We start from the raw sequence: 10,600 nt of genomic DNA, 5'->3' as shown, positions 1-10,600 counted from the left end.
ACAGATGCAAACCCGCCCCCAAAGTAAAAGAAACCCATAAGGTTAAACTTCAAGAATAATAAAATGTTTTTCACTTCTGTCCATCATATTACAGTTTTAGAGGTTTGCCCTAAAGCTGGGCACACATTTAACGACTAGCTAAAACATTCTAAGACTGAGCTCAACATACAGCGATTGTTTCCTGCGACTGAAGCAGATTTATATACTTTCACATGGAATTTGAACACCGACTGTAATCGCAGACTGAACGCAACTGGCTCTGACTGGACGCGTTTGAGCGCGATCAGTCATAAGTATCAATTTACATTCATAATCAGCCTTACAATCGTTAAGTGTGTGCGCGACTTAAAGAAGCTTTGGTTCAGTAGCACAACAGCGGCAGTGAGGAGGCGTGCCTTAATTTTAACAGTTGAACACATTATAATCACTGACACTGTCTCACAAAGTTGTGTTATATTAATCAGTGAACTGAATCTATTATTTACATAATGTCTATACTTTGTTAAGCCGGGTGCACACTGTGAGATTTATAACAGTCCTTTACGATTGTTACTTGTCAGATTGTACGTTCATGATCCTCATGTCACACTGTGGGATCTCAACTGTCATTTATGTCAGACTGTACGACAGTCAAGATGCGTTAAAAATGGTTGCGCACATGAAATATTATTTTAGGAAACTTTGAGGATTCTCAAAAGTCGTCTCAGACGACCAAATCGTGGCCAAATTCGCACAGTGTGCACCTGGTTTTAGAGATGATTTTTTTAGAGAACGCAGAACTCAGCACTGGACAAAAACTTGAGCGGTGAGTGAATTCTAACTTAAAACACATATGATTGGCCATTGCATTCAAGAAATCAACAAACATGTCAGTGTTTGACTACATTGCTCACTGCTGAGAAGATACGTGCTAAGTAGTTGCTATTATTATGATGAAAACAGATCCTAGATCAGCAGTTCGGGGCAGCTTTTCCATCTAAGGGTGCGTTCACACTTGTCATACTTGGTTCGATTAAAACGAACCCTGGTGCGATTGCTCGGTTAGTGCGGAACATATGTGAACGCTGCCATCCGAACCCTGGTGCGCACCAAACAAGCGGACCGAGACCGCTGAAAAGATGGGTCTCGGTCCGCTTCCAAACGAACTCTGGTGCAGTTCGAATGATATATGAACGCAACACGGACCAAAGACATGTAAACGAACCAAAAACAGGAAGTAGAGACCCTAAAATGGACAGAATCCTCACGCATGTCGGTTTTTCTTGTCATAGTCGCGAGTTTGCCCATTACAGGCATCAGACGCGCGTCTCGATGCAGATGATCATTTGTGTGTGTGACGGATGGATTCCTGCCGGTGTTTTGATTCCTTTACACATTTTATAAGCTCTTCACGAGTTACCAGCTGGCCAAAATACCATCACATGCAGGCTACGCCCCGCTACGCAAACACAACGAGCGCATTTACCTGAGAAAACAGCATTGTTTTGGATGTTCGGTAAGTTCCGTCTCAAAATAGGCATTACGTCATAAAATCCGACCAATTACGTTGTGAATGTATCCCTATGCCTTAAGGTTCGGTATCTTTTGGTTCGGTGATAAAATTGCCAATGTGAACGCTAACTGGACCAGGACTAAATGTTTTTTTTTCTTCTTTGGTCCGGACCAAATGAACCAAACGAACCGAACTACAAGTGTGAACGCACCCTAAAAGCAATCAGAAGCAGCAGCAGGCATTGGTTTGAGACTCTAGCTGTTGAGCCTCTTAAAGTTTGTTACTTTTTGTTTCATCTGTGAAAGTTCAGCTTTCAGATTTTTGAGAGTTGAGTTCAGACTGATGGTGATTTTGATGAAGAGAATCGTGTTTAACTGAAAAGTAGAAAATGAATACTTAATCACCTTGTTTTCCCTTTAATATAAATTAAAATAATGAGAATTAAAGGGTTAGTTCACCCAAAAATGAAAATTCTGTCATTTATTACTTACCCTACTTATGCCGTTCCACATCCGTAAAACCTTCGTTAATCTTTGGAACACAAATTAAGATATTTTAGTTAAAATCCGATGGCTCCGTGAGGCCTCCACAGGAAACAATGTCATTTCCTCTCTCAAGATCCATAAAGGTACTAAAAACATATTTAAATCGGTTCATGTGAGTACAGTGGTTCAATATTAATATTATAAAGCGACGAGAATATTTTTGGAGCGCCAAACATAACAAAATAACGACTTATTTAGTGATGGCCGATTTCAAAACACTGCTTCAGGAAGCATCGGAGCACAGTGAATCTGTGGATCGAATCTGCTGTTCAGAGCGCCAAAGTCACATGATTTCAGCCGTTGGCAGTTTGACACGCGATCTGAATCATGATTCGACACACTGACTCATAATGCTCCACTGAAACTCATAATTGAACCACTGTACTCACATGAACTGATTTAAATATGTTTTTAGTACCTTTATGGATCTTGAGGGAGGAAGTGTCATTGCTCCCTATAGAGGCCTCACAGAGCCATCGGATTTCAACTAAAATATCTTAATTTGTGTTCCGAAGATAAACGAAGGTCTTACAGGTGTGGAACGGCATGAGGGTGAGTAATAAATGACAGAATTTTTATTTTTGGGTGAACTAACCCTTTAAGGAATGTGTTTACCGCTAGTATGACACAAACAGGACCCAGAAAACTCCAGATGAAACCTTTATCCCTTTTAATCCAGCAGCTGTTTAGAGGAAAACACAATATAATTACTGCATATATTTTTCAGAAATACTATTTCAGCTTTTGAGTTTTTAAATCTTTTTAAATTATGTGTGCTGATACAGTGTATGTAAAGAATGTAGGTGGCAGAAATGTCAAGAAATGTTATCTACTGACCAACAAATGAACACTGTCTGATTATGATTCAGGTGGCATCAAAAATCAGGAGTCAAATTTGAATCAGAGCGAATCTTGGAGCATTCAAAATATTTCATCCAGTTCCATTTGGTTGAAGATCAGATTTATCACATTAGTATGGATGTCACATACCTCCGAGCTGTTGTAAATGTCACAAAAGCCCCGAGCTGTTTTATTTCCTGCTAATCAAATGAACTTCAGACAACAACAACAACAACTCACTGTTCGCTGCCGTAGCCTTCAGGAAGCAGCCCGACAGACGTGGCCACCACAACCAGAGCAACCATATATCCAATCACACACAGGAATCCACCGCAAAGCACCTCCCTCTTTTTGTAGCTGATCATCCACCTGATCATCTTTTCTTTTTGCTTGTCTGGCTTACAGCAGCCTAACAAAATCTAATATTAAAAAGTCAAGGGTCAAGAGCCGAACTAAAGCAAACCCTGATCCCCATGATGGTGACTTAACAATTGTGATTTTCATCACTAACGTCTCGTCCACACCTCTGGTCTTGAATGGTCTTAGTTTTGGAGGTCTGGTCTTCACCTCTGAAATGAACACAAAGTTGTGTAAATGTGTAATATTAACACATTACAGGTGTTCTTGGCTGCACAGATTGTGTTGCTGCTGAGAACAAATACACAGGTTGTGTTCATTTTAAAAATACACATAATATGTGTAAATTATTTCAACATATTTTTATGCAATATTGACACAAAATGTGTAAACTAGAGTGTTACACATAATGTGTCATTTTCCTACACATTTTTTCTTAGAGTGCAGGACCCCAAATCAGCCTCAGACTCCAGAGGGTTCAAATGCGTTTTGGTCTATCAAATCACAAGTAGATGAGGGAGACACATTCCTGTTCACACTCTTGTTCACTTTCTACTATTGCTGGCCTGATTTCTTCAAGGGGAGGGTCTATGGTTGGGTAAATATACTTTTACAAAATAAGTTGAATGATGAGTGAACATTGTGCTTTTTGAGATTGTTTAAGCTCTCTCTCTCTCTCTCTCTCTCTCTCTCTTCATCCTTTGTTGTCAGGTGTGCAGGTTATTCCCGCTCAAGCTAGCAGACACGTGTTAAGTGTGTTGTTGGAAGGTTGTTGTGGCCCCACTCAGCATTGAAAATGCTACAATGCTACAATGTAATGCTACATTTAATGTTGTTGTTTTTTTCATACTTTTGATGCATGCTATACTTATTTTGAGGAATATGCTTTATCCTCATTAAATATCTTAAAGCATCAGAAAGTTGTGTTTGAGAGAGCGGGTCACGTGTAAATGGAACTTTTTGTGAGAACTTTTTTTGAACTTTGGAATCAATAATCAATGATATTTTTGTGCATGCCTGTTTTTCTCTTGTGTACATTTTTTTGTCCTTCCTACATAATATTTATTGCATTGAATCTAAGAGTTTGAATTCAATAATTTGATGATTTATTTGTGACACTTATGTTCATTATTGTTAGTATTAAAAGATGTACTAATATGATATCATGATATTATGATCTGAATTGAGCTTGAATAAAAGAAAACCAACTCATGTTGTTCCGTGACCTATTTGATATCCATAAAAGAACTTATTAAGCGTCATCCCTTTAACTGTTTTTAATTTTAATTTAATAACTGTGGTGGATTTTACCAATGAACTCAACCTTTTAAGGCCAAATACTATCATAGAAATGGTGCCAGAATAGGGACCCAAATATTGTGTTTTATTTGTTTTTAAAGTTTATTTGTGGACACTGTAGCCTGACAGAAAAAAAAATGGTTTGAGGAAAATGCTAAACTTTGTGCTTAAGAGAAAGAGAAATTAACAGTAATTGAAAAGGTGCATACTGATTTTTTGGTGGTCCTAAATGACTGTATGCAATATTTTTTTTACCATTCAGTGACTGAACAGTGTATATCTAGCCACTGCTGCTACAAAATCTAACCAAATTTAGTCGTACCATGAAGAAAAGAGGAGGAGGGAGATTGAGGTGCCGCGGGCCAGATGAATATGATTGGCGGGCCAGATTTGGCCCTCGGGCCGCCAGATGACGAGCCCTGTTCTACAGTCACACCAAACCAGTCTGAGGGTTCTTAAAGATTTGCAAGAGATGGTATAAATAATTGTCTTGAGCTAAGGAGAAAGAGGAAGGTTTTTATGATGCTGGTCATTGGAATGTGAATAATTCCAAGAATGATAGGGTTTGGATGAAATCACATCCCCTTTACAAGGCCTTTCAGCAATTTGCAACAAAATGGATCATCACTTATCGAACTGTAGAAAAACTAGGTCCAGTAAATTATTGTGTTGTTCATGAGGACAATGAAGAAGACTTGCATACAGTACATGTGTGCAATTTAAAGCCTGCCTTTCCCTCCGCTGCAGAGTTAGACTGTAGGGTGTCAGGGTTCTGTCACGTCGGTCTAGTTTATTTCTTGGTTTTGTGACAGAGCTCTGACACTCCCGTTCTTGTCGTGTTTTTGTATGAGCGTACAGTCTCGAGTGTTCTCAGGGCTGTGCGCTCTCTTGTCTGTGTGCCTTGTTTCATGTTGGGAGCGTGGCGTTCGGATCCCGGCACTCGTGTCTAGTTTGGTTTCGGTTTTGTGTCGGGATTCGGACACTCGCGCTCCCAGTCCTGTCTTCATTGTGAGCGCACGGTTTGTGTCTACTTTCACTCTTGTCTCATGTTTTGTGTAGCACGCGTTTTTTTTCACCTGCCGCGTGCTTTCATGTTGTGTTTTTGTCTTGTGTTGTGTTAGCACGCAGTCTGTGTTTCACGGGCTGCGTGCTCTCATGTTGTCTTGTTTTGTGTGAACACGTGGCTTATGAGTTTTCATAGTCATGTGTTCGTGTCTCGTCTTGTGTAAGCACATGGCTTGTGATTTGTCTTCACTGGCCATGTGCTCTCATGTCTATTGTCTTGACCCCGCCCACCTTGTTACCTGATTATTGGTTGATTTGCCCCACCTGTCCTCCCTCATTTCCTGCCTTGTTTGCTCTCCTATTTATTCTCCTTTTGTTTGCAGTCCTGGGCTGGTTCGTTGTCATATTTTCCCTGGTGTGTTCCGCAATTCAAGTCAAGTCATGTCCTGTTTTTTGTCAAGTCTGTTTTCCCCCATGGGGTAGTTTTTGTTGTGTTTTTGTTTTATTTTTTATTATTAATAAAAAGCCCTTATCTTCCTGCATATTGAGTCCTCGCTCCTTCCACCACCCACCCAACCTGACAGTAGGGAAAAGGAGAAAGTCTTGAACATTTTCACTGAAGAGTCAATGGATGAGGATTTTCTGGGGTTTTAATATCAAAGAAATTGTGTCCTGGATTCTTTGTATTGAAAGGTCAAATTATTTGGGAATTAATAGAATCCAAATGTTAAATGCAAGAACTAGTGATTTTTATACTTCTATACTTTTTTATCCTCATTGAATATAGTAAAACATCAGAAAGTTGTGTTTGAGAGTATGGTTCACGTGTAAATGAAGCATTTTGTGAGGGAACTTCTTCTAGTTCGGTAGAGTAAGGTAATTTTAAACGCTAATTCAGTGCATTATTTCAAACTAGGATATTTTTCTCAAATCAGAGTTAGTCTATTATGGGTACTGTATGTTTTAGCACCTTTCAAAACGTACAAAAATGTACATTTTGTGTCTTTGAAAGTTACGTATTAATAACTATGTATTAACAATGAGACAAGGCTGATTATGGAGCTTTTTTGTGGAACGTGGATAAAGAAGGTTTTAAAATGCTATTATAATATTTATTATTCATTTATTAAGATATTTTGTAAGAACATTTCATTCAAATAATATAGGAAAACCTGAATGGGACCTGAACAAAAGCAAAATGCAATCCACTCATTTGTGTGTTTTAATACAAAATTTAAGCCAAAATACAATACAGATTCACTTTGAATAAGATGAGGTTAAGTGCTCACAAAAGAGATTTCTGCTGTCTTTTGAATATTGCCAGGGATTCAGCATTCCGGATGAAGGCAGGAAGATCGTTCCACCAGCAAGGGACAGTGAATGAGAATGTTCTGGAGAGTGATTTTGTGCCTCTCTGTGACGGTACCACAAGCCTTCGCTCCTTTAATGAGCCTTTAATGTTGTTTTGACACAACATTAACACTGACAAAATCCAACAAAGACACACAAACTGAACTGAACTTAAATAGACGGGATAATGACACTAGCACACCTGAACACAATGACAAAATCAAATCAGTGGCTATGATGACAAACGAGGCAAGGAGAAACAGTGAACGAAAACAAACAGAGTCTTTGGTGATGTTATTGTGTTACAATTTATTTGTAAAATTTTTTAAGTTTGATTATTTTGAGGAATCGGTAAAAATATGCTTTTCAGCCTCCACTGAGAAAATCCTGTGCGTTTAAACAAGACTAAATAAAACAGTTTATGAGCTTCACCTCAATAGTATTAACAGCTATAACATAATACACTTGTATATCATGTTTTCTATCATTTGCATGAGTGGTGACCATGACAATTAACATCCAAAAACATTTATTCTGTCATAGAAAATCACTTTAACAGATTTATATTCCCAAACATGATGCTGTAGTCCTCAGTGTTGTTTGCGTCCACAGCAAAGACATCTGAAGAACTTCCTGTACTGCTGTCTGATCTGTACAAGAATGAGACGAGAGGAGCTGAGTGACTTCATGACATCAATTCAACCTCTGAAACTCATCAACCATAGTGGAATTTGTTTATAATAAACTACTAATAAACTAGATTTTTCAAAGTATATACTGATGCTTTCCTTTCCTTTTCTGTCTCTGGAGACACTGAAATTGTTTACTTATAGAGGAGAATCAAAAAATGTTTGACCTCTTTATTGAGGACACAATAGATCAGGAAGATGAAGGTTCCCTGCTGGGAGTTCAAGATCAGGAAGAGGATCTCCAGCTTCCTCCTGTCATTAGTGAAGAAACCCAGAATCCAGGAGCAACCAAGAACCACAAACTGAGCCAGTGTTTTAAATACCATAATCCTGCAGAGAAACAAAGAGAGTTAATATGTCTTTATTGACTACATGTACTTTTCTAACAGAGCAATTAAATCATGTTTGTTACTTGGTTTGTTTCACATGTGAAACTTCAGCATTGAGATTTGTGAGAGTTGAGTTCAGAATCATGATGATTTTGATGAAGAGAATCGTGTTTGACTGCAAAGTAAAAAAAAAAAAAAAAAAAAAAACAGTAATTAATTCCATTGTTTTCCATTTAATACAAAGGCATGAGGAAAAATAAATGAGAATTGTGTTTACTGTTAGTATCATGCAAACAGGCCCCAGAAATGTCCAGATAAAACCTTTATCGATTTTAATCCAGCACCTGTTTGGAGGAAGATACTGTAAAATAATCAATGAACAAACATGGATGAAGATGTTCAGCAAAGATTCTCTCTAACTAAACTCACATTTCACTTCCATAGCCTTTATGATCCACCGCAGCAGACACGGCCACCACAACCAGAGGAACTGTATATCCAATCACACACAAGAATCCATTGCTAAGCACCCTATTATTGGAGCTGATCTGTGATAGGTTCTTCACACAGATGAAGAGCATCAAAGCTTCAATGAACATCCACATAAAGCCGGAGAGAAAGAGGAAGTGCAGCACACCTGATATCACGGCACACAACACCTGGAGACCAAGAGAGACGGTTATGATGATTCTCAGTGAGGCTGTGCTGAGTTGTAGGGCTCCTTCATCATTCTCACCTGATGAGGGTGTATGAGGCTCAGGAACTGTTGTGTGAGCAGGAACAGAAGGTGAGCCAGCAGAAGACTGATGCAGATGTTGATTCGAGCCACATTATTCACTCCAGGACTCCACTGACAAAGGGCAAAGGTCAAAAGGGCCAAACTGAAGAACACCAGCCCCACGATCACACACACCAAATTCAACACATCCAGCAGTGAGTCGCTCTGAGAAAACATGTCAGAGTACATGAGTGCCAAATCTGTGCTGTTCTTCAGTGGTCACTATAAATGTTCTAGTACCTTTGATTGTCTGCTGGTTTGCATGATGAGAGCAAATGTCGACAGATGGACACAGGAACACACAGTGTAGCTGCTGTTGGTCTCTAAAACAGAACAACCATCTACAATCCACTCGCTGATGTTCCAGTACACACAGGACAGAGAACCGCTGGGGTCGAACTCCTGCAGAAAAAAGAAAGAACATGAAGAAAATATTACAGCACTGAATATTAGATGTTTTCAGATGTTCATCAGTTCTCAGGTTGGACAGAAACACATTTCAGTCTCTCACTCTGATGTGTTTGAGGGTGAAGTTGACTGGTTTGGTGAGTTTAGTGTTGGTGGTTTTGGGAAGAGTAGCTGAGATCACAGTGGACATCATGGTTTTAATCGTGTCATCTGATGTGTTGAAGAAGTCGGGCTTCAGTAGATTCTCCATTGTGTTGTAGCTCATGAAAGCCACAGCAGCTGATCCTGTGTGACAGAAACAGAAAAAGAAAAAACTTCCATTCAATGCTGTAAAATAAAAACAATAATAATAATAATAATAATAATAAACTCTAAGTAAATGTGGTTTAGTGTGTTTATGTCTCTTTCTTCAAATAAAATCACATCAAGACACTGAATGTACTTGTTTCATTGTTGTTCTTGGTGATCCCAATGAGATCAATATCCACAGAAGAATTTGTTGTGTCAAGTCGAGGGATTTTTTCTAAGGTGACAATTGGTCCAACCATGAATATTTCTACCTCTGATTAAAAAAAATAATAATAATACAATTATGTGAATACATTTGTAACAGAACAAAAAAAGTAAATAATTTAAAAAAGTGAAAATGTGAGCACAGTAAGTCAGTGATTTCACAGCTTATTCACAGTTCCCATTCAGTTGGTCACATTCGACGTATGTCAGACAGACCAACAAATAGGAATCTCGCTAGAGAGGCCAATCTACTTCGAGTGTAACTACAACGAGCCGATGAACATTGGCATGCAATCATATGCATCAGCTTCTTGCCTCGCAGTGCGGGTATATAATGAGCACCAGGTGCGTTGCTTCTTCAGCTTTTCGCTTCGGAGCCGAACCTTCTGTTTATGCAGTGGTATCTACGAAGTGTATTTCTACTACGAGTTAAGAAAGCTTCTTTGAAGATTTCTCTTTCGTTTTGGTGCAGGCGGACAGCACTGCAGTAGGACCGATCTCTCTTTTCTTTCACTTTTGTTTTTGTTTTGCCTTTTTCAAGAGAGCAAGGCAGTACAAAAGCCGTTCTCATGGCTGGTGAGCGGTGCGCTTTTGAGCGCTCAAAGGCTGTTTTCACAGCTGGTAAGAGAGTGGTTCACGTTCGAAGGACAAGCATATCAGTACAGAGTCCTACCCTTCGGGCTGGCCCTGTCTCCCCACGTCTTCACGAAAGTCGTGGAGGGAGCCCTTGTTCCCATGAGAGAGCAGGGTGTTCGCATCTCGATGACTGGCTCATTCTAGCACAGTCTCGGGATCAGTTGTGTGAACACAGGGATTTGGTGCTCAGACACCTCAGTCAGTTGGGGCTTCAGGTCAACTGGGAAAAGAGCAAACTCGTCCCGGTGCAGATAATCTCTTTTCTCGGTATGGAGTTGGATTCGGTCGAACAGATAGCACGCCTCACAGAGGAATGTGCTCAGTCGGTGTTGAACTGCCTGAATACATTCAATGGCAGG

The 10,600-nt window shown here is 39.4% G+C and overlaps 1 protein-coding gene across 1 annotated transcript; it reads right to left on the bottom strand.

The window, feature by feature from the left end:
- Nucleotides 1-7,478: 7,478 nt before the first annotated feature.
- Nucleotides 7,479-10,363, bottom strand: LOC137032400 (adhesion G protein-coupled receptor E3-like). The gene is made up of 10 exons (XM_067404157.1): nt 10,279-10,363; nt 9,535-9,654; nt 9,196-9,377; nt 8,925-9,086; nt 8,643-8,849; nt 8,336-8,565; nt 8,184-8,250; nt 7,990-8,081; nt 7,745-7,907; nt 7,479-7,538 (listed from the first exon to the last, which is right to left on the bottom strand). The coding sequence occupies exons 1-10, from the start codon at nt 10,361-10,363 to the stop codon at nt 7,479-7,481; spliced, it is 1,368 nt and encodes a 455-aa protein (XP_067260258.1).
- Nucleotides 10,364-10,600: the final 237 nt, after the last annotated feature.

The sequence above is a fragment of the Chanodichthys erythropterus genome, chromosome 12 (genome assembly GCF_024489055.1).
Source record: "Chanodichthys erythropterus isolate Z2021 chromosome 12, ASM2448905v1, whole genome shotgun sequence".
NCBI classification, from domain to species: Eukaryota; Metazoa; Chordata; class Actinopteri; order Cypriniformes; family Xenocyprididae; genus Chanodichthys; species Chanodichthys erythropterus.
This window is presented reverse-complemented; position numbering and strand designations above follow the sequence as displayed.